Genomic DNA, 24,833 nt, shown 5'->3' with positions numbered 1-24,833 from the left:
GTAAAGCGGTGTGTGGATGCACTTCAGGGTGCATAGAGAACCATCTTTTGAGTAAGTAAAGACAATATTAAGCATCAATGGACATTTTTTTTATCTTTTTCTTTAAACACTTCTGGCTTTTATAATGTGTATATTGGTACAATTATCCATGCAAATAGATAGCTGTTATATATAGAACTGTGTGCTCACCAGTTTCTAAAGGAGTGTGCCATCGCAATGGTTTGGAGAGGGTCAGTCTAGATGATTTCTCTCTGTCATTCTGCTTTTGGTATATGTTCCCCACCATCCTATTATTTATCTGTTAACTAATATCAGCAAAGCACGTAGAACAAAGTAAGCACCGAGTGTGTTCTGTATTATTATCTTTACTTAAAAGGTTTGAATGCATGAGTTGGTTCTTATCATTGGTCCCTTGGGTCCTGGCTTTGCCACGTCTGTGTGACCACGGGCTGACACTCTGGGTTTCAGCCAGTTAGGGACACAGGTGACTGTGGTCCAGCAACAACAAAAGAGGCTTCCACCTGCTTCCTTGAGCACTTCTCAGCTGACACCATCTCCCTGCAGCACACAGCTGAGCATGCCACAGAAGAGACTCTGGAGACGTTATTTTAAAAATTAAGTCCAGGGCCAGTGGCTGGCATTGGAGCCTTCTGTGAGGCAAGGCCGCTACTGAGGCCACTGAGGCCGGGATCAGAGTCTGCCGAGGGGTTAGGCCGGTGCTGGGGCCAGCGAGGCTGGCATCGGAGCCTGCCGTGAGGCTAGGCTGGTACTGGGGCCTCCGAGGCCAGCATCGGAACCTGCCGAGGGGTTAGGACGGTGCCAGGGCCAGCGGACGGCATCGGAGCCTTCCGTGAGGCAGGGCTGCTACTGAGGGCTCCAAGGCCGGGATCAGAGCCTGCCTGAGGGGTTAGGCCGATTCCTGGGCCAGTGGATGGCATCGGAGTCTGCCATGAGGCAAGGCCGGTGCTGGGGCCTCCAAGGCCGGGATCAGAGCCTGCCAAGGAGTTAGACTGGTGCTGGGGCCAGCGGCCGACATCGGAGCCTTCCGTGAGGCAAGGCTGCTACTGAGGCCTCTGAGGCCGGTATCAGAGCCTGCCTTGAGGCTAGGCTGGTGCTGGGGCCAGCGAGGCAGGGATCGGAGCCAGCTGAGGGGTTAGGCTGGTGTTGGGGCCAGTGAGACCAGAATCGGGGCCTCCCATGAGGCAAGGCCGCTGCTTGAGCCAGCGAGTTGTAGCCAGGCCACTACTGGGGCCGTCAAGAGTGGGATCGGTACTTTCAACACGGCATGCACAAAGAAATATTGCACAAAATAAAAATCAGATGCTTCCCCTAATCAGCAAAAACTAGGAGGAAAGGGGCAACAGGAAGAGGTCGAGCTATAGAAAGGGCCCTATAGTGAAGCAACTAAGGTGACCAATCAGAGGGTATGGAATAGGGGAGGACGGAGCCTCTTTAAAATGCAGGAGGTAGCCGGGCGTGGTGGCGCACGCTTGTAATCCCCGCGCTTGGGAGGCAGAGACAGGAGGATCGCGCAGGTTCGAAGCCAGCCGCGTGTGCTGGCTTAGGAGACCCTGTTTCCAAATAAAAATGTAAAAATAGGTCTGGGAGTGTAGCCCGTAGGTAGAAGGGCTTCCAGGAACCCCAGTACCACCAAAAAATAAATAAATAAATAAAATGCAGGAGGTACAAATGTATCAAAGTTAATCACCAAACAAGCATGGGATTGAGGGAGGGGGAGGGAATGGGATGGGGACTGGATAAGGGCTAATTGGATGATGTGTGCTTGTATATCCTCTCAAGTCTTGTATTCCAATGTGATATATGATTACAATGCACCAATAAAAAATAATTTAAAAAATTAAGTCCACATTCTTTTTTTTTTTTTTTTTGGTGGTGGTGGTACTGGGGATCCTGGAAGCCCTTCTACCTCTGGGCTAAACTCCCAGACCTATTTTATATTTTTATTTGGAAACAGGGTCTCTTAAGCCAGCAAGGCTGGTTTCGAACCTGCGTGATCCTCCTGTCTCCGCCTCCCAAGCGCTGGGATTACAAGAGTGCGCCACTACACCCGGCCCACATTCTTTTGGAAGAGGAAGAATAGCATATGCTGAAGAGTTGTTCTCTAGGATTTGTGGCATTTTGTGTCCTACTCTATCTGCTCAGAAAAAGGAATGAGGGAATGCAACACAATGTCAAACCTGTGGAGTCAGGTGACACAGACTTACACTCTACCCTAACCCTAACATCTGTGATCTGGAGTAAACGACTTGCGATCTCCAAACCTCCTTCTCCCAGTCTGTGAAAGGACGCAGTAATATTTGCCTCATAGGATTGAAAAATAACACTTACTTGGGGTTGATAGGTTTCTACATAATTGGTAGCTCTTTTTATTTGTGATATTCTGGCACCTTTATAAAGTCTTAGAATGTCTTCTACCAATGGGATATGTCCCCTAAAATTCAGGTGTTGGAAAACGAATCCCTTATGCTACAGTGTCAGAGGCAGGGCTCAATAAGCGGGATTTGGTCTGCCATCAGGAATGGATTGATGTTGTGATTGCAGGAGCAGGCTAGTTATAACCGGAGTGGGCTGTTGTGTGTGTGTGTGTGTGGGGGGGGGTACTGGGGATGGAATCCAGGGGCTTTCTACCTCCGAGCTGTACTCCCAGACCTATTTTATATTTCATTTCGAAACAGGGTCTCACTAAGTTGCTGAGAGCCTAAGTAGCTGAGGCTGGCTTCGAACCTGTGCGGTCCTCCTGTCTCAGCCTCCCAAGCGCTGGGATTACGAGCAAGCGTGCGCCACCACGCCTGGCAGAGCGGGATGTTTAAAAGAAGTTCCGGCCCCACTTGCAGTTCTTCTTCTGCCACGGTGAGATGCAGTGCACAGGCCCTTGCTAGGTGCAGGAGCCGAGCTCCTGGATTTCCCAGCTTCCTGAACTGCAAGTCAATTACATTTCTTTCCTTTATAAAGCACCTACTCTCAGATTCTGTATAGGGGCACAAAATATACTACTGAAGCAGCTATTTAACATGTTCTATTTAGAGAAACCTTTTTGAAAGAAATGATAGCTAAGCTGAGATGGGACCTAAACAGGAGTGTTTCAGGCAGGGAAAACATGCGGGTGGGCATGCCTGGAGTACAGCTGGAGGGATGGGAGGGAGGAGGCTGAGAGCGCGGCAGGATCAGACAGTGCAGCTAACATATCGTAGCCTTTCTATGCTACTGCAAATTACGAACTACCGCTAAATTACAACCAACCTTATTTCCATAAGCTTCAGCAAATGCAAAGAGCACTCCATACAACACCCAGAAAACTAAAGCAGCACCTTTATTTTATACATACAAACAGTATAAAATGTTTATTATGTAAGAGCAGTGTTTTGTTTACAATATATTATATTGCTTCAAGCCAATGCAAAGACTTCATACATTATATTCCCTATTTCATCCTGTTTACAATATATTATATTGTTTAAATGCCACTACCACAGTGTAATTTTTTTTTTCAATACTGAACTCTGGAGTAATGGTAAGGTCAAAATAGATTTGTATGAGAGTTTAAAAATAAGGGCAAATTTTAAAAGGTGACAAGCATCTCAATGTATGACAATAAAATTTCAAATGCTGTAACTTCAACACTATTAACTGCCTCATCTAAACCCTTGTGATTTATGCATTTTTGCCCAATTTAACCTCTCTAATGTTCCCCAGCCCCTCAACACCATGAATGCATTGTAATTTTTGCAAATATTTGCCAACTACACACTGAAAAAGACAAAATTTTAATCCGATCAACTGACATAATATAAAATCTGTCCCAAAGGACTGAAAGAAGAAAATCTATACCATCATGCTACAGACATATTTAGGAAACTTAAAAGGAAGAGTAAATATCAGCTCAGTGATTTATAATGAAGCTAATAAAATTCAGGCCAGTATTCTTAAGTGTAATGAACATTATTTGAACATTCAACACATGAAAGGTTAACGAAGGCTGTGAACTTGGTGTAACTTAAACCATTTCAGATGTCGGAGTTCACCAGATGTAATTGGATTCAGGTGGGTTCTGCTGCTCCTCGGCCTTTTTAAGTGAAGGCGTGTGCTGCCCAAGCTGGGCGCCTGTTGGCCTCAGGGCGTGCATGAGGCTGGCTCCATACCCTGCAAAATTATTCACAGCTTAAAAGAAAAGAAACTACAAAAACAGGCTCTTCAGATTCATCATTAACCATTCACATGAAATCCATTTTCCCTTTTTAACCCAGAGTGAAAGGCCACAGCGGCCACAACCCACTAACTGAATGAAGAGATGATACAGGTTCAAGATCTTGGTTCTAAGAAACCTGTGTCACTAACTCCAGCAGGTCTGCCTTCCACTGGCTCCCTCCCTCACTACATATTTGGGGCAGTGGGATTGAATGGAAGGCTATTCAACCGGGGGCTGCATAGGACCTAGCATTGACATCTAGAATGCTTCTGCAAAAGAGTTTGGTCAATGATTCTTCTCCGTGCATTACAAACCCAGCAATCCAGTTCAATATAGCAACCTTTGTTCTTTCTATAGATCCCAGATTGGGTGTGGCTTTTGCACTCATACAAGATAGAAGGCCTTCTATTATATGTGTTAGCACAAGGGTCAACTGACTGAGGATCAGGGAGGATTTGTTTGGGTAGCATCTGTCTATTTCCAGCTCGGTTGAAAGTGGAAGGTGACGCTGAGTTACGCAGCTTGAGATCTCCCTTTCTTCTACTTGTGAACTTGAGGAGGTGCTTAGGGCTTGTTTCTGGTATCCCGAAACTGATCCAAGACATCAATTACATTTTCAAAGTCTGCCCCCATCTTCCTGTGCAGCAGAGCCGAGTGCAGCATTTCGTTTGGTCTCTGTGGTTTTTAAGTGCAAGCATGCTGTTAAGCGACTACTGAGAACAGAACTATTTCTGAATATGTTTCTTTGAATTGTCAGTCTGTAGGCTAGTAGCGCATGGAATGGTCCAAACATGAGCCAACAATGCGCTGGAGTAAATCCTACCCTGCTGCTCAGCTCGCCACCCATGAAGCCCAAACCTCCCTGCTGCTGAGGGTGAGGCTGAGGCTGAGGGCGAGGGTGAGGGTGAGCCTGAGCAGGGGCGGCTGTCTCCAGCATCCTCCTCCCTGCTATGATGCCTGGGTGCCTGGGACCTCCCAGCGTGTCCCCCACGGGGAGCCTGTTCTTAGCAGAACTCAGTGACTCAGAGCTTCCTTGTCACCTCCCTCTAGTCAAACTAAACCCTACTCTTGCAGCTTGATTCTCAGCTCTTGTCCAAAGCGGCTGGGTGGCCTCTCTCTGGGAAAACACGCTTGCATTTGAGTGAAGCACCAGGGAGCCTTTGGCAGGCAGTGCCTTGCTCTGAAGGAGGCAGTGCTGATGCAGAAGATGAAGGAAGCAGAGTGGTCTACAGAGGGGGCCACTTGGGGTCTGCAGATCTGACGAATTGCTCATCTTCTGCTCTATGACAGGAGAGCCCCTAACTTGCCTTCTTTTTGGAAGAGTGATTCTGTGCATTAGTGAAAATAATGCCCTTGTCCCTCCCCACTCCCTCGCTCTTGGTGATCACCAGCCTTCCGGAAGTGAGACCCAGTGACCTTTGCAACTGAGTCCTGGGTTGTATGGTTTGACTTCAGGCCATCCCTAAGCTCATGGATTTCTGAAAAGTCTCTCTTTCTTTCTTTCTTTCTTTCTTTTTTCTTTCTTTCTTTTTTTGTACTGGGAATTGAACTCAGAGACATTCTACCTCAGAGTTAGACTTCCAACCTATTTTTTTTATTTATCTTTATTTTTAAATTTTGAAACAGGGTTTCATTAAGTTGCTGAAGGTCTTAAATTGCTGAGACTAGCCTCAAACCTGAGATCCTTTTGTCTCAGCCTCCCATGTACTGGGATTATAGGCATGTACCAGGACCAGCTCTGGAAAGATACTTTGAGTATCCAGTTGAACAGTAGCATTTTCTTTTCCAGAATGGCTCTAGAAATGGTTATTCTCCTATGGGTGTTCTAGTTCACAGGTTTCCCAAAAGGATGTCAGCATGTGGATACTGTTCAACCATTGCCACCATGTGGAGAGCTATTTCTCAGAGGAGCTCCACTTTAATCCTGCACTGCAGCCACCTGAAACTCATTCAGTCAACCATGCAGCCTATTCAGAGGGAGAAAATCAAATCCACGGCTCAGTGCAGCCCAGATCGGACACCAACCAACCTTCCCATAAGTAAACTTGTGCATCCACATAGCAATTTATTACAGATACCTCAGAATCATATGTGAACATTGTAAGGTATGCACAAAAAACTAGAAAGTTTGCAGCCAGGCATGGTGGTATACTGTGTAATTCCAGTACTTGGGAGGCTGGGACAGGAAGATTGCAGGTTCAAGGCCAGCCTCAACAACTTAGAGAGGTCCTTATCAACTTAGTGAGATCCTGTTTCAAACTAAAAAATGAAAACTAGATCTTGGAATATAGCTAAGAAGTAGAACACCCCAGAGAGCAATCCCTAGTAATACACACACACACACACACACACACACACACACACACACCACCAGGAACTTTGCAATAAATAAATACAAGTACATGTTAAATATATCTGTATGTAAATAAATATACATAAAATAATGTAAAGTATTTAAAAACTCTTATTTGCCCTTGGCATCTCAGCTAATAATTTCCTCACTCACTGGCTCACTGGGCTATCTGCACTGGTGTTTGGAGAACACTGCTCTAGGAAAATAACTGACATGTAAGTGGTTTGGTCAATTCATATCCATTACTTTGGAGATGTAATATGGCCACCTGGGGAATTTTGTTATTGAAGAATGTTATGTGAAGCTCTTCTTTTCCTAGGAGTGAAGCAGACAGTGACCCATGCTTAGGAGACTGAGTTAAAGGTGCCAGATGTGCTAAAGTTGCCTTCTTTTCTTCACCTGCTAATGAATTCCCACCCTGGCCCCACTGAAATGTGTACTCCATGAGGCTCCAGGAGTTCCTGTTCACCAATGTGTCTCCAATGCCTGGCTGCCTGTTCAGTACCAATCAATACCAAATGGCTGGCTTTATCAAGCTTCATTTTGTGTATAGAATACTACTACAGTGGCTTACTTATACACATAGTTCATTTACAGTAGTCAGTAAACTTAGAAAAAAATGCAACTCAATTAAAGCGTCATTAGAGAGATCGTCCCTTTTCTTCAAAAGAACTCATTAAGAACATTCTATACAGCCAGGCGTGGTGGCACATGCTTGTAATCCTAGTACTTGGGAGGCTGAGACGGGAGGATTGCAGGTTTGTGGACAGCCTCAGCTACTTAGTGATGCCCTTGGCAACTCAGTGAGACCCTATTTCCAAATAAAGAATAAAAAAATGGGGCTGGGAGTGTAGCTCAGAGGTAGAATGCCCCTGGGCTCAATCCCCAGCACCACAAGAAAAAAAAAATTCTATACAATACAACTTAAATATTTTAGAAGGCAAAACTCTTCATGCTTTATATGCCTGTGGGTCGATCTTACATTTTAAAATCAGAGGTATGTAGAAACTTATTCTATATTTGATTTAAAATCTTACTTTAGACGCCAGCATGGTGGCACGTACCTGCAATCCAGTACTTGGGAGGCTGAGACAGGAAGATCACAGGTTCGATGACAGCCTCAGCAAATAGTGAGGCTCTCATCAACCTAGTGAGACCTTGTTTCCAAATAAGAAAATTTTAAAAATTGAGCTGGGGGTTGTAACACAAAGGTAGAATGCTTCTGGGTTCCATTCCCAGTACCACCAAAAAAATCTTACTTTAGATGATCACTTCTTTCATAGTTAACATACCATATTACCAATAAACTTATATTACTAATTTAACCTAGAAAATATTTGGGGTAATATTTTGAAGAGCTGGTGACATTTTACAAGGCTTCCTTGCTTTTTCTTGGTACTCAGTATTGAACCCACTGAACTCTGAGCTAGATCTCCCATACTTCAGGCTGATTTTATTTTTTTATTTTGAAACAGGGTCTCTGAAGTTGCTAAGGGTCTCGCTAAGTTGTTGAGGCTGGCCGTGAACCTGCAACCATCCTGTCTCAGCCTCCCAAGTATTAAAATCACAGAGGCACCACCACACTCCTTGCTTTTTACACTCTAAAGGTCAGACTGTACGTTTAGAGGGAGGAAGAGGGCGTGAAGGAGAGAGAAGGGGATGCTGCTGTGCACGGAAGGGCCAGCAGGGCTGAGTTAGGGGTTGCCTGTCTGCCAGCCCTGGAGCCCGGCATCAGAAGTGAGCGGTGCGCCCCGCGGGCCCCACTCACTCTTGTTGCAGTGTCTTCCATGCCAGCCTTCTTGACATTGGCATCTGTTGGGCCCGTGGCAGGCTCCGTGTGCACCGCAGCCAGGATCGCACACAGCTGCAATCAAAGGGGATAAAAGGTTGTTTCCCCAGCCTTCCTTTCCAAACAGAATTACATAGCCACTTTCCCTGCAGTTCTTTAGAACACGCTAGTTTGGGCTTCACCCTCTAATTTTTATATTTTCCCCAAGTCAATCTCCAGGTACATGTGAGTTGGGGACTTTTGATGCAGTCTTCACATAAGCACCACCATGCTTCTCATTTATAAAAGACTCTAGGATTTTGAAACTTCTGGGCAGTGGAAATTTATTTCCCTAAAGAAAACCCCTAGTAGATTAGAAAATAAAAATACCCAAACATTCAGTTGTGTGTGGGAGAGTGTGTACATTTTTTCACATGCATGGATTCTGTACAGTGCATTTAGTAAAGGAGGCACATTTGTCCTTGAAAAGAGGGTAACTGGGATGCTCAGCAACAAGAAGTGAGCAAGGAAGTCATACAGGAAGACAGCACTGCTAGCTCAGGTACCCCAGACACAGGCTGAGAATGGACGGTTACTTACGCTTAGAACAGAGGTCTCCTTGGTAACCTTTGGAGCACTTACACTTGCTTTTACCAATGCATTTACCTCCATTTCGACAGGGTTGTGGGCATTTGCCTAGAATAGAGAGAAACACAAAGAAACAAGGAACTCGGTGCTTCTTTCAGAGGTAATTACATCTCTCAAGGGAATTACAGGGCTTCTTTAGGGTAAGTGCTTTTAGGTCTTGGTCAGTTCCACTTATTTCAGATCTACTCTGGCTTTTATATTGTTTTTAGCTTTGTTTAGGGGAACAGATAGGATAATACTTTTACTTACGGTTCTGGATATATACATCTATAATAAATCTTTTGCCCAAATGCTGTAATTACATTCTGTTTTCATAAATAGAATGATCTGTTAACTGACTCGTAATTTAAGATGCACTTTCCTAAAAGTTCATGTATGGGTGACCTACTCAATGGTCTTTTCTCTGAGTTCTGTTTCTGAATGTCGCTTTCTCTGAAAGCAGCGCTATACCAGTACCTGACCACACAAGTCTTGACCTAGGATTTCCCCAGAAAGTAGGGCTTGCATGCAGATAGTTTATTTGGGGAGGTGAGCCTAGGAAAGGGGATCTTGGGAAGAGGAAAGCAGGGAAGGAGGGAAAGTCAACACAAAAGTGTGTTTGTGGGTTAGTCACCACTATGGGCAACTGGGCTTTGTCCTGCCAGGTCCTTCCAAGGAGCTGATCAGCTGTACCTCAGAGTTGCCTGAAAGAAGGAAAAGGCAAGCATTTGTCCATTAGCAACTGACTGCCTCTCGCTAAGGGTTCACCCAGGGGATAATATCCTCATGCTTCCATACTGCAGCTGCAGGGTAGGACTTATAGGAGTCAGAGATGCCTCTGCCTCTGGGTGGAAAGCAAAGATAGGGAACAAATATGATGAGGTTTAGTCAGCTTCCACCTGTGCAAAGCTGTTGCCATAGCAATGGCTGGGGTAAAATGTTGGTTGAGAGGATACAAGGCAAGCATAAAAGTGCCACACACCACAGCTATGCATTTTTTCTGGAATGTCTTAGATACTGATGACAGGTCATTCTTCCTTTTATCTCTTTGGATCAAATGAATAGTGCTGATGTTTTCACAGATCTTTGAATCACAGAATTTTAGATCTGGAACAGGACTTTATGATGGTACAGGGGGTGGAACCCAGGGGCTTTCTACCTCTGGGCTATCCTCCCAAACCTATTTTTTTATATATATTTTATTCGGAAACAGGGTTTCACTAAGTTGCTGAGAGCCTCACTAAGTAGCTGAGGCTGGCTTCTCAGCCTCCCAAACCCGGGGATTACAAGTGTGTGCCACCACGCCTGGCTGGAACAGGACTTTACATGTAAAAAAATTATGAACTATTTTTCCCCTTCTTCCTTCAGAGGCTGTTTTTCCTTCTGCAATCTAGAATTTGCCATCCTAACACCCAGACTTTTGAAGAATTAGAAGATAAAGAAAATAAAGCATTCTTTACCCAGAACTGAAACCACATCCTGTTAGTGCATAATAATGTCCTGAAAAGAGAAGAAACCTTGGGGTTTTGGTAGTGGATGAGTGTAAAGTTTTGTCATTGTTTTGCCTTTTTTTTTTCTCTTTAGTAGGACACTCATTACAAAGGCCCCTGGATAGATAAGGAAAACTAATGAAATCTTTATCCCTAACCATCTCACCTTTCATTATCCAAATCCTTCTTTTTTCTAACCAAAAAAAAAAAAAACTTTTGAGGAAAGTGACATCATATTTTTTTTTACCAACATATACTATTCTTAACAAACAGAAAGTGAATTCCACATGAAAATTGTTTTACTAAAAATACCTTTTTTTACTTATCTAAAAGAGCTTTATTTGTATATAAATTTTACCAACACAGCATTTAGTTATCTTGGAAACAATATAGTAAAACAATATTGGGATGTTAGAGTCTCTCCTAAACCTGGAATACTATTAGACTTCGGGGGCTTTTTTTTTTTCTGAAGTGAATGTGCTATAGAAACAGACAATAGAATATCACCTTTTCATTGACCATAAAAAGTTCACAAGAGACCTTTCTGTTAGGTTTGCACACAAGCACACCATTTACTGTTTGTTAAGATCCAGCTTTTACTCAGAAGGCAGAAACTCCAAATTTCCCCCTGCATCATAGAAACATCTGACCCCAATATATACGCAGAATTGGAACATGTCACAGTATTCTCTGTGGCAAACAAGATGTGGAATGCTAATTACATGGCAAAAAAGACAGAGTACTTGTTACAGTTTTTTTTTTTTTTTTTTTTTTTTTTTTTTTTTTTTTTGTAGCTGTGACCAAAATACCTCACAAGCACAATTTAGAGGAAGAAATATTTATTTGACGCTTGCAAGTTCAGAGGTTCTGGAGATTTCAGAGGTCAGTACGTGGTCAGCCAGCCTGAAGTAGCAAAACAGATCAGCGGTGAGGTTTTAGGGCAAGGTGTAGGAGGAAAAGCCGTGCTCAGATCATGGCATAGGGAACAGAGAGGGGGTCAGGAAGCAGCAGGGACATATATAATTCCTAAGGCCATACCCACCTCCTCTAGACATGCCCTACCTCTGAATCTTGCTGAACTTGGAACATTGCTTACAACTCATGAGCATTTGGGGAGGACATTCCAAAACCAAGCTATAACAATACTTAAAAGTGATACACTTGATAAACCCAAATTTTCCCTGTGAGGGTGAACTTAGTAACTAGAATATTGTAGAGAATGATGGATGGGGAGAATCTTTTCATTGACTCTATAGGTTTTTTTTGTGTTCTTGACAAGAGAACCTTTAGCTTCACCTCAGCCAGGAGGGAGGATGCTCCCTCCTGGGTACTTCCTTCCTGGGAATTATACAACAGAAGGGTGATCGCAGGAGACCGTTAGAAGGCCAGAGTATAGTTCAAAGGCTAGAGGAACAAATCCCCATAAATCTGAATATCTTAAAGTTCACAATCCTGAAAGTGTCTTTTATATTGACTTCTTTCTCCTGAAAATATTTTATGGCTGAATTCTATCCACTGGACAATGGAAAAGTGACTCATCCTGAGACATTACACGTTTTGGTTTTTTTTTAATCTAAAAAGACTAAACGTTGCCTAAATAAAACTAGATTTTACTAAGTTTAAAGAGTTAGCATTTTAGTATAGCCAGTGGATGAGTTTTGTGGGACCATCAAATATTTAGAAAATAATGACATTAACACCGAACGTGGTGGTACGCTTGTATTTCCCATGCTTGGGAGGCAGAGACAGGAGGATCGCGCAGGTTCGAAGCCAGCCATGCTGGCTTAAGAGACCCTGTTTCCAAATATAAATATAAAATAGGTCTGGGAGTGTAGCCTGGAGGTAGATGGGCTTCCAGGAACCTCAGTATTACAGAAGAGGAAGAAGAAGAAGAAGAAGAAGAAGAAGAAGAAGAAGAAGAAGAAGAGGAGGAGGAGGAGGAGGAGGAGGAGGAGGAGGAGGAGGAGGAGGAGGAGGAGGAGGAGGAGGAGGAGAAAATAATGACATTAAACTTTCTCCACTCAGGTGATGGTGGGATAGCTTAAATTTGTGACTCTTTCATGGGCAAAAAACAGCAAAGGGGTTTAGAACAAGTGCCAACATCTCTGGATCTTAGAATAATGGATGTGTTTTCATTGCTTTCTCTTGTGTTCTAAATTTTTACAAAGAACATTTTATACTGAGAACTTCATAATAAGAACCCACCAAGTTATTTAAAAATTTTATAATATAATATAAATAATGTGTATGCCCTTTTAACTGGAGGCTCATTAAAGATTCTTGGGAAATACGTGAATCTTAAATAATAGGATGAACTCACATCTACCTATTGAGATGCCTCTCACCGCGGTTTTATTTGTTAACCTATAAGTGTATCTTGTAATCAAGCCAGAATGAAGTTTGAGGAGATATTATTTCTGTAGAGGTCAGGAGCAATGAAAAAAATTATATCAATACATATAAATGTGGAAAAACTGGGACTTTTGTATATTGCTGGTGGGAATGTAAAATGGTACAGCCATTTTGAAAAACTGTGTGGCAATTACTCAAAAAATGTGTACCATATGATCTAGCAATTCCACTCCTAGATATATATCCAAAAGAAATGAAAACATGTCCACACAAAAATCACATCCAAATGTCCATATCAGAATTGCTCATAATAACCTTCATATGGAAACAATCCAAATGTCTATTAGCTGATGAATGCATAAGCATAATGTGGTATATCCATACACTTGAATATTACTCATCCATAAAAAAGAATGACTCACTAATATATGTTACAGTATGTCTACACCTTGAAAACATTAGAATGACTCTAGGTGAAAGAAGTCAGACATGAAATGCCATAAATTCCATTTGGAGGAATTTCATTTATATGAAATGTTCAGAATAAGCAAGTACAAAGAGACAGAAATTAGATTAAGTGATTGCCAGGGTTTGGAGGGAGAGTAATGGGGTGTGCTATTAGTAGGTGTGGGCTCTCTTTTTGGGCTTATAAAATATTCTAGAATTGACAGAAGTAATGGACGTACATCTTTGCAAATATACTTGATGGTAGTCTTTAAAATATTGAATATTGTGGTATATGTATTATAATTCATATTACTTAAAAAGCAAGAAACATAATTATACTTTTTTGTCTATGTACTTTTAGAGGAACTTTTCAACTCAACACCCATTCCATTTTTTCTTTGTAATAGTTTCCTGAAATTGAAAAAAAAGAAAATTTCCTAAGTGGATTTGAATAAAGCTTGTGGTTGGATCAATCAGGAGCTTTCAAAAGATCTAAATTTTTGGTGTAGTTAGAAAATACCAAAACCACACACAAACACACAAACACACACACACGTGTGCGTGCACAGAATAAAAGACGTTGCTTCTGCCAACAGAAAGTGCATAAACCTAAAGGCATAAAGAGACATCCTTATGTGAAATGAGTTCATTCATGAGCAAAGACTCAGAGACACAAACCAATTAAGTGTGCAGTGTCTAGGGGGATGAGCACAAAGGGAAAACTGAGGGAAGTTCATTCAGAAATATCTTTATCAGGGAAGGGCAATTAATATGAATAAAAACCACATCCTGACAATTAATTACATGTTCTATGGAAACTTCAGAGGTATTTCATTTGAACTCTATAAAAAATGGTTACTTCATCTACTACTCATTAAGGTACAAAAACTCACAAATAAATTAGAGGTTGAAAGTTAATATAGGAACTTAGCTATTATTCAATCTTGAATCCACTGCAATGTTACAAACTACGGCTTTTCCAAACACAGTGGTGCTTTACAGAGACAACATGGCTAGAAGTGAGGGCGCCAGACACACCTCCCTGGAGACACACCCAAAGGGCTGAGACCCAGCGCCGTCCTGGGCATGCGCTTGGCTCTCTGAGCAGTCTGGGATGGGTTGACTCATTCCTCAGTGTAACAGAGAGGATAAGTGAATTGCTGAGGGCTATGTGGCTGGTAAGCAGAAGAGTCAGGACAAGCAATTTGCCATACTGATCCCCCAAACATTGACAGCCCACCACACTCTACCCTTCAATTATAATTCTTTTTTATTGAAGCTTGACAGACCTAGTGAAGGCCGAATGTGTACTAATCATTTTTTTTAAAATGGTACTAGGGATTGAATCCAAGGGATATCTTTACCTCTGAGCTACACTCCCAGCTCTTTTTAATTCTTACTTTGCAACAGGGTTTTGCTAAGTTGCTGAGGCTGTCCTCAAACCTGTAATCCTCCCATCTCAGCCTCAGTGTACCGGGATTATAAGTGTGCACCACTCACCTGGCAGTGCGCCAAGCTTATGATTACAAGCTCAATTTTCTTTTACATAAACAAATACTCATGTGACACTTCACTAATCAAGATATAGATTACTTTCAGCATCCCACAAAATTCCTTTGTGGATAATTCTAGTTTCTATGATCATCCACTAGTTTTGCCTGTTCTTGAACTTCAAAACCATGGAATCATGCAGGAGGTCCTTTTTTGTGTGCGTCCCTGGTTCCTTTCATTTACAGTGTCTGTGGGATGTGCTCGTGTTGGGCTGTGTGCTAATGCCTGTGGGATGTGCTCATGTTGGGCTGTGTGCTATTAATTTGTTCTTTTTATTTAATCTCTGGGCATCTTTTTTCTCCTTTTTTGGGGGGGTCTACCCTATTTTCTTAGGTGGATGATTAGGCTCAGGCTATTCTTAGAATATCTGGCAGCACAGGGCAGGGAAAAACCTCTCTAAGTCTATGTAGGTGAGTGAGCAAACCTCAGCCATCTCAAAGCTGTATCTAGGCTGAAGCCATGGACTATGCATGTGGAATAACCCCGCCCCAGACCTAACCCTAACCAGAGAGCACTGGTCCCGAGTTCTCTGAGGTGGGCTATGTTACCCTTTTCTCCATCTTTAACCAAAAGAAGTGGCAAGTGAATCCAGGAAAAAGGAAAACAATGAGCCAAGACCTTCCACGAGCGAATCATTCTTTCTGGGCTTCAGATTCCTCACTGATCACAAGAAGGTGTGTGATGAAGTGTCTACGGTCCTCAAACACAAAGAGAATGCAGAAGCCAGCACTCACTTATTTCACACTGCTCTCCTTCCAGTCCAGGAGGGCAAATACATTTTCCAGGGTAGAAACAGGTCCCTCCATTGAAGCAGGTGGTTGAGCAGTTTACTGTTAAAATGAATAACAAGGTGTTGTATTAGGCAGTAGGTCAAACCTAACAGAAATGTCACTTAAAGTAAGTGATGTTTTTTTAGACATCTGCATTGTCCATTTGCTTGATAAAGTAAGCTACTTTGCAAATCTAAAAGTTGTAACCAATCTCTTCATTTATTCAATGAAATTGATTCCAATTAAAATTACAATTGAATTACTATCACTCGATTTCAGAATATAATAGGGCATCACACACAGTATATTCCTGTTATTTCTACTTTACATATTAATGACAAGAGGTGTGCTGTGTTAAAAAAAAGTTGTTCTTGCTTTTTCTTTTTTTTTTTTTTTTTTTTTTAGGTACTGGGGATTGAACCAGGGACAGTCTACCTCTGAGCTACACTTCTACATCTTTATTTTTTTTTTATTTGGAAACAGGGTCTCACTAAGTTGCTGAAGGCCTCCCTAAGTTGTCAGGCTGGCTTCAAACCTGCAATCTTCCTGTCTCAGCCTCTCGAGTACTAGGATTACAGGTATGTACCACCATGCCTGGACAAAAGTCTTTAAATTTTTTTTTTTTTTAGAAAAAGTCTATGTCCTTAAAAGGAGATGAATACTTATAAATCCAAGAAAACACTCTTCAAATAATCAGATCAGAGGGCAAAGGAAGAGTATAAAGGAGAAAAGTTACTTTCTTTTGAAGAGGAGTATTAATTTCAGGATCTGACAAAGGAGAGACTAATGTTCTTTTAGAATAAAATATGTGTATGTGTAGGGGTGGTGGTCCTGGGTTTGAACCCAGGAATACTTTACTAGTGAGCTACATACACAGCCCTTTTTATTTTTTGTTTTCAGACAGGGTCTTGCCAAATTGCCAAGACTTGGCCTTGAACTTGCAGTTCTCCTGCCTCAGCCCCTGGAGTAGCTGGGATAAAGGCCCATTTGTGCCCAGCCAAAGAGATTCATTTTACCTAACAGAATAAAATAAAATAGGCTTTTATGATATTTGGAGAAAAGAGTAATTGTATTCAGGGGGAAAAAAAGACATGGACCCTCTTAGAACCCATAGTATGGAAGGTGGCAGCAGCTGAGCCCGAGGGATGATGGACTTGGCTGTATTACAGTGGAAGTCTGATTAACTAATTATCCAGGTAATAGTCATGCTGTGATTCATCCTAAACTCTCTCTCTTGGTGTCAGTTTCTGGAATTTCACTGCTTGCTGGCACCTAAAAGAGAGCAAAATGGGAACAAGGGAAAGGAAATATCTAAAAGGAGACAAGTTGGCTCATTCTGTAAAGAAGACTAAAATGAGAGCGGGAAATTTTTAGCAACTTCAGTTTATAAGTCCTGTTTGTTCTTGTCCCATATAAAACTGAACAAAATTGGCTATAGATTTACAAATGATTTTCCCAGTAGGAAAATCAGAAAGGAAATCTAAAATTTATAAGTATGTGCTTTCTTTGTAGAAAAGAAGGCCAACTAAAATACCTTATAAATACCATTCTTCTTAAATGATAAATTTTGTGATGAAAATCACTAGCATCTCCCAGATTAAGGCAATGCTACTTTTTTTAATTTCAGGCAAAACTGAGCATCTAGACATAGAAAGAAACTGAGCATTGCAGTATGGGATTTCAGAGATCCAGGTCTCTGGGCCTCCTCCTTGCTACTTGGCACTAATAAGCTAGGGCTGGACTGCTGCCTTGCCACTGGTTCCTCTTTCCCTTGAGGATAAGAGGAGATGAGAACACGCTGCAGCCAGTGCCCACCTGGCCCATGTCCTCTGGGCACTGCCCCTAACAAACAATGAGTCTGGTAGCTTGATTGAAAGTAATGGAATTTAATAAAACTGGTTATATAATTTGGCCATACTCTTAGGACTTGTTCATGGTCCTGGCCAAACCTCTCCATATTTCTGCTATGGTTTGAGTGTGTCGTTAAAGGTTCATGTGTTGGAAGCGTGGTCCCCAGCGCAGAGGTACTCAAGTGGTGGGACCTTTAAGAAATGGGATCTGATGAAAGGCAGACGAGGCACAATGACCCTCTGAAAGGGTCAGGGCAGTACCTTGCTTAACTCCTGTAAAAGAAACGTGTGATAAAAAGAGTAAGCCTGTCCCTTGAATCTCTCTGGCTTCCTGCTAGCCTGGTCTGCGATCTCTTCCCCTTCCAGGTACTTCCACCATGATGCTACCCACCATGTTTTGATGTTGCCAGAAGACTCTCACCAGAGCTGAGCAGATGCTGGTGCCATGCTCTTGAATCATCAGCACTATGAGCTGAAATAACCTCTTTTTAAAATAAAATATTCACCTTTGGGTATTTTGTTATAAAAATGGAAAACAGACTAATATAATTTCTGCTATAAAATGAGCCAGAGACACTAAGTGACTTTGACCAGAGCTAAGAGTGCATTGGCCGAACTCCTCCTTTCTTAAAGTCTGTGGCAGATGCCCCAAGGGTCAATGAAAGTTATTCTTTAATGTCTATTCCAGTACATAGTTCTAGGGTCTAGCTCCATGCCAAATATTAGACCATTTTTTCAGAAGCTTCATATTCTCCCCTGGATAATAAAAGTATTTTTTGTTGAGGTAGTGAAAAATAATGTTTTTAATGTTTTCAGATCTCTAGCGAGACCAAATGGAATTTTAACAGACTTTCCAAAAGAATTAAGCAAAAATTACTTGAGTCCAGCAAATAGGAAAGTCTTTCAACTGAAAGATAAAATATTACTAGATGTAAAAATACTGGAATGCTGATAGTTATATTCCCTCACTAGTGAACAGGAAGGGCGTGTGACCCCATAGCATTAGGAAAACATTGCAATGGGTGGGCCATTGTGCAGACCACACAGATGGCCACAGCCACATAAGCAGACTTCACAAATGATTTCTTTAAATCTGTGAATATCTGAATTCATCATCCAAATCTCTGAAGGATTCACTTTATTTCCTAATAGCTTTGACTTTAATCTGAGTTTAATTCTGCTTCAAGAAATACCCAGTTATGAAATAGCAGAGATGCCAAATACTAAATCTAGAAAAACAAAAAGACTCAGGACAAATAATTTTATTCACTGACTATTAATTATTATCAATGTCATGAGAGTTTAATCTTTCTGAAAAGATTTTAAAACTGTTTTTCATCCAATGCTATAGTTTCAAAAGATCACTTTTTTTCTTTTTTTTTTTAAAGTAGAAATGCTTTCAGCTATAATCTCAGTTCAGGGGCGGGGAAGGAGGGTCCATGGCTTATTTCCAAACTTACTGAAGGAAGAAGTATGACCCAAAGAGAGAGCAAGTTATCTACTGAAGTCCAGAGTCACTTATGAGGACCTGGGGCCTGAAAAAGGCAGCCTGGTTGGCAAGGTAGTAAAGGGAAAAGAATAAATCTGGGCCACGCTGCTCAAGCTCTATTAACCTCAGCATGCTTATCTGGGATCTGAATGAATGATACTTTCCATATCTCAAAAGATTGTTGACAGTAAAATCAGACTCTATGAAAGTATTTTGTATATCATAAAATAACAGACAACCATAAATTAGCATTCTAACTTATGCTGAGGGCTCTTTTCCTTGGTTCTTCTCTTTTTAAAAAAAGGTGCATTGCAATCTTACTTGATGCTAACAGGTCACTAAAGAGCCCCTTTTTAAAAACAATATTCATCATCCTATTTTAAGATATGTTTTTATTAACCAAAACGAATGCTTTACTTATGAAAATAGCCTTATAAATACAGGAATAACTTTAATAAATCTGCACACTTTTCAGTGTATTTTAAATTTGTTTTTCCACTTAAAAGATGTGAAGGGAAAATAGGCATTTTGTATAGAAAGTGAGTCATTCGACAATATCTGGGGGCCAAGTTTGAATCCACTTTCTGTGAGTAAACTCTGGCTATGTTGCTGTGACATTAAGAAGTCACAAGTAACACCCTCTCCGGAGTGAGACTTGTGATCTGGGAGTCAGTAAACCTTGAGGTTGGCAATTGGGAGGAGATTGTTTAATTTTTTTTTTTTTTTTTTTTTTTTTTTTTGTGGTACTGGGGTTCCTGGAAGCCCTTCTACCTCCGGGCTCCACTCCCAGACACCTATTTTGTATTTTTATTTGGAAACGGGGTCTCTTAAGCCAGCGCATGCGCCTGGCTTCGAACCTGCGTGATCCTCCTGTCTCTGCCTCCCAAGCGCGGGGATTACAAGAGTGCGCCACCACGCCCGGCGAAGATTGTTTAATTTGAGCGCACTCACAAAACTAATTTAGGGCATACCAAATTTCCAGGTGGTAGGACAGTTAGTTTTCCACAAAAAAATCCATGCTCCCTTTCCTTGGCATGACTTGTTAGTCAGAGATAGGGGTCCCGCTGTAGTCACATTTCTTCTGGCTGCATCTAGGTAGAGCCATGATCTAATTCCTACCCATGGAAGAGGTGGCTTTTGTGGATCACTTCTGGAGTCTGGAGTTGCTTTTTTGTCTTTTAAAGAAGTGCCCAGTTCAATCTCTTTTTTGTTGGTCAAACCTAGCATGCTCCAAAGCTTCAGGCAGCACTACCGCTGGATGGTGCCTGGGCCCCTGAGCCATGGGGCTGGCCACTAACCCCTGGTTCCTGCACTGGAGCATTCTGTAAGTGAGAGTAAATCTCTGCAGGGAGCAGTGGCACACACCTGTAATCCCAGAACTTGGAAGGCTGAGTCAGGAGGATCCTAGGTTCAAGACCAGTGCATGGTAACTTAGCAAGACCCTATTTCAAAATAAAAATCCAAATAGGCCTGGAGGTGTAGCTCAGTGATATAATGTCCCTGAGTTCCATCCCTAGTGCTGCAATATAATAATAATAATAATAATAATAATAATAACAATAATAATGATGATAATAATAATAATGCATTTCTGAACTGAATGTGGTGGCACATACCTGTAATCTTAATATTTGGGAGGCTGAGCAGGAGGATCACAGGTTCAAGACCAGTGTATGATATGACTCTACTTCAAAATAAAAAATTAGAAGTGCTGGGGGTATAGCTCAGAGGTAGAATGCCTCTGAGCTCAATCCTCAGTACCAAGGCACAGGGGTGGGGTGTGGGGAGAGAAAATAAGCTTCTGCTGGATAGACCTACACTCAAATTATGGTGTCAGTTCTTAGAGAAGTCCTCTGTACCCTCAGGGATACACCCGGTTTACTGAGCAAGGAGAGGTTAGGTTAGGTATACTCATTTTGAACAAACACTTAAAATGCAAGAACCCTGTTCTTAAAAAGAAACATACCTTTATCACAATTGACTCCATAAAATCCAGGTGGGCAGATGCAGAAACCAGGAGTAATACAAAGTCCACCATTCATACATCTGGGTGTGCAGAGGGCTTATAGGGAAAGAGAACTCTGATTAAGGCCAATGGAGTTGTGGACAGGGCCATTTTGAAATGTCAGTAACATAATTTCAAGCTTTGTGGCTGACAATAAAAATACTCATCCTTCAAAGATACAAGTTTTCTATATTAAAAGTTGTTTTGTGGTTTTAATCAGTCTATTTTTCAAAATTTCAGGCAATTTCTTAGAAAAGGATTTTGAATTTTTTCCACTTCAGATGCCCAATTAAAGTTTTTCCAGAATCATCTTGACTAAGATGTGGTCTTTTTAAAACTGTAAATATTTTTTCTCTGCCCGATTTCCTTAATCTCCCAATTCCAAGATAAATGCTAACAAGAAAAATAAAGTATTCTTTTTTCTTAAGGATAAAACATATTTTGCTTACTCTGTCCAGCTAAGCTTTTGGTATTTAAGCATTTTATAATTTTTTTTGCTTATCTCTTTTTCACATAATATTCTTAAAAATAATTTTCCTGAAATGGTTATACTTCCTCACAATGGATTTTCTTCCTTTTTCTTTGACTTATAATAACTTTCTAACTCAGGTGTGAACTGAATTGTGAATCAAGATACTTTTTATTGGAATCAATTATTTTAAATCAGTGGAAAGGCTAATTTTTTGAATGCCAATGTAATGCGAGAAAAAAAACTTCTCAAACATTCATAAGATTATGCCAAAGTTTAGTGTGTATAGTAGTGGTGTGTGTGTGTGTGTGTGTGTGTGTGTGTGTGTGTGTGTGTGTAAGGGGTCATCACAAAGAGTGTGAACACTGTACCAATGTTTTCTGCCCCTGTCACTGAAGTTTGAATCAAATAGAAAATCACTCCTAGAAGAAATACCTTCCAATAGTTCTTTTGTGGGCTTTAAAGTTTCATCATCCTTACAATGTGACCAGAAAAAATAACTACAGGGCGTGTGTTAAAACCCCACATGGGGATGGCTCTCTTTACCTTTCTCACAGTGGGGTCCGTAGAATCCATCCGGACACACGCAGACCCGTCTTTCGTTACAAAAGCCTCCATTTCGGCACCCTCCGGGGCACTCAGCTGTACCAAAGAGAAAGCAGGCTTTGGTGCACATCACATTGGGTGAATTATAACCAGCGTGAAACACAAGTGGTTGCTTTTCATTCCAGTGCAACAATTGTTGCAATTGATTTAGTAACCAGCGACTTCTACCCAATTCTCTACACATCACTTGGATTTCACTAACTCTTCCAGTTAGATTTTGCCTCTTGTAATCCTGCTTTCAACTGTAGGGGGCTCATGAAGGTAAAGCAGATTCTATTCTGCCTTCATCTCTGCCATCAATCTAATGTCTCTCCTTAAATTCTCTCTGTAGAGCGTTGCAGGATCCAGAGTATCAGTTCTGTGGGGGAAGGGCTGGGCTGCTGATGGGACAGGAGACAGACCTCCATGCTCAACGGCTGGGGGCTGGGGCGGTGAGGCCCTGAGTAATCCTGTCCTGTCCTGCCAGGCCAAGGTGTGATGGTGGTGTTCTTCCTCTGTGGATGTGAGCAGCACCAAATTTGGGGTGGGGGTCTGGCTAGTGCTGCCTTTGACAGACAGAAAAGCTGCTGGTGACTGGCACTTCCAGTGAAGAATTGGAGCAAGAAAAGAGAAACGATTCATGAATACAGGTGGGCTAGCCCTGGGGGCTCCCAAATACTGTGTTGGAAAGGGCATTTTGAAGGGGTATTGAGTTTGTAAGTGTGTGTGTGCACGCGCGCACGTGTGTGTGTGTGTGTGTAGTGTACACACACTGGGACTAACCTCGGGGCATTTAGCCACACCCCTACCCCCTTTTAGTTTTTGTTTTTTAAATAGGGTCTCACTAAATTGCTGAGGCTGGCCTAGAACCTGTGATCAACCTGCTTCAGCCTCCCAAGTATCAAGATTACAAGTGTGCACCACCAAACCCAGCGAGTTCATAAATTAAGTAATGCCAAGGCCAGAGAAAGTCTGTCTTGGTACTGTGACTGGACCATATGTTTGCTGCCACCCTCCTCCTGTGGGTGCGGCTATAATTATAAGGAAAAAAAAACTACTGCAATATTTTTGCCCGAATCACACCTGGAAGCTTGATGAGCCTCTCCCATCACTTCCATCAGTGCTTACCTTGTTGACAGGTTTTAAAGAAGATGGCATTCTGAGGCGTCTGGAGGATGGTGTTGCCTTCAGAGTTCATTACAATTACGTTCACTTCAAATGCTGCCACCCCGTCTTGTTTTCCAAGACAAGGAAAACCAACTTGAACAACTAAAAGAAAAAGAGAGAAAGTATATGGGAACACTTTACCTAGTGGATTCCAGTTTTACAGAAAGTTTTCACATTTGAGTGACTTCCTTGTGTCCCTCTGGAGTGGGAACTATATTTTGGTCATCTGGGCATTCTCCACAGAACTTCTGCACCATGCTAGGCGGAGAAAGAAGGAATGGCATTCATCAATTTGTGCTCACTAAGATAGAATTGGGAATATTTTGTTGACAGTCTGGGATTGTATTATCTTTGGAAAAACAACAGGTTTTTCTCTGGATATGAAGAGTGAAAAAAGGAAGCATAAATGTGTTAATTAAGAGAAGAACTATTATAGGTACCTTTGCCATCTATTATAAAAGCCCTAAGGGCAATAATGCCCCACTAGTTTATTTTTATTTTATGCATTTGAAAATGACAAATTATGGCTTTTGTTATTAAACTTCTTTAGTTTTGAAATAGAGTCTTGCTAAGTTGCTGAGGCTGGCTTTGAATCTGCAATCTTTTTGTCTCAGACTCTCAAGTACTGGGATTATGGGCGTGTGACATCACATCTGGCTGGTTTTTGAAAATATTCTACAACTCAGACTAGTATCCAATGATTGGACTGAGTTAATAAAATTAGTATTTTGTCAGTATTGAGAAGTGGTTAGTGTGATGAAGAAACTTCGTGGATAGTTTTATGTCTCTAATAATTTATGTTTCTAACAAGGAGCCACTTCCCGAGTCTGTTGAACACTTGGCCTGTGTGGGTGTTGACGTTGGAGCTGTGAAGCAGGGAGTGGGAACTGCTGATAGTGTACAGAAGATGAGGAGGCCAGTTGTGGGATACCTACAAGTTATTGAATAAAATGGAGTAGATGAGACATGGCCATTGGCTGAGAGACCAAGTATGCAAATTTCCACTGGATTAGCATACTATCCACTGGGGAAGATTGACCTAGGAATCCACGAGACTGTAGTTCCTTTTCCTGAATAAGCAATAGGCACACATGTGAAATTTTGCTTCATTTTTTTTCTGGATGGCAGGTATGTTACAGCTAAATGTGGGCAAGTCATATTAAACTAATTCCTTCCCTCTAGCCCTCTAGAGTGTTCATAAACCTTCCTCCTGAAGTGTTTTGTTTTTTTTTTGTACTAGGGGTGGAACCCAGGGGCATTCTACCCTCTGAGCAACACCCCAGCCCTATTTTGTATTCTTTATTTTGAAGTTCTCACTAAGTTGCAGAGGGCCTCACTAAATAGCTGATGCTGGCCATGAACCTGCAATCCTCCCGTCTCAGCCTCCCAAGTACTGGGATTACAAGCGTGCACCATCATGCCGTCTCTCCTGAGTTTTTAAGAAGAAATGAACTGGAAACTGCACTGCTCTTTTCTACCAGTATGCAAGCTGGCCATGCAGTCTTCTTATCGTGCGAGGCAGTGCCCATGCTGTCCCATTTCCCACAGAACACAGATCTCTATCCCTAGTTCCCTGAATTGTGAGATTTGAGCATTGCAAGTAACTGATTATACAATGAAAAGGAAGTATAAATATTTTAACAGAAGTAGAAAGAGAGAAAAATCAAAACTGCCTAAAATTCTAAAGTTAACTTGTATCTACT

General features: G+C 41.7%; 1 protein-coding gene across 1 annotated transcript in view; it reads right to left on the bottom strand.

The window, feature by feature from the left end:
• Positions 1–4,039: 4,039 nt before the first annotated feature.
• The window catches only part of WIF1 (WNT inhibitory factor 1), a gene marked incomplete at both ends in the record, with an annotated part of 77,167 nt that continues 56,373 nt past the window's right edge, over positions 4,040–24,833 (bottom strand). The window contains 7 exons of the mRNA XM_080706564.1: positions 4,040–4,161; positions 8,329–8,424; positions 8,929–9,024; positions 15,530–15,625; positions 20,871–20,966; positions 21,925–22,020; positions 23,092–23,232. Of these exons, the coding sequence (XP_080562690.1) occupies positions 4,040–4,161; positions 8,329–8,424; positions 8,929–9,024; positions 15,530–15,625; positions 20,871–20,966; positions 21,925–22,020; positions 23,092–23,232 (743 nt within the window). The remainder of the gene's footprint in view (positions 4,162–8,328; positions 8,425–8,928; positions 9,025–15,529; positions 15,626–20,870; positions 20,967–21,924; positions 22,021–23,091; positions 23,233–24,833) is intronic.

Source organism: Muscardinus avellanarius, assembly GCF_963383645.1.
Source record: "Muscardinus avellanarius genome assembly, chromosome: 11".
Taxonomy (NCBI): domain Eukaryota; kingdom Metazoa; phylum Chordata; class Mammalia; order Rodentia; family Gliridae; genus Muscardinus; species Muscardinus avellanarius.
This window is presented reverse-complemented; position numbering and strand designations above follow the sequence as displayed.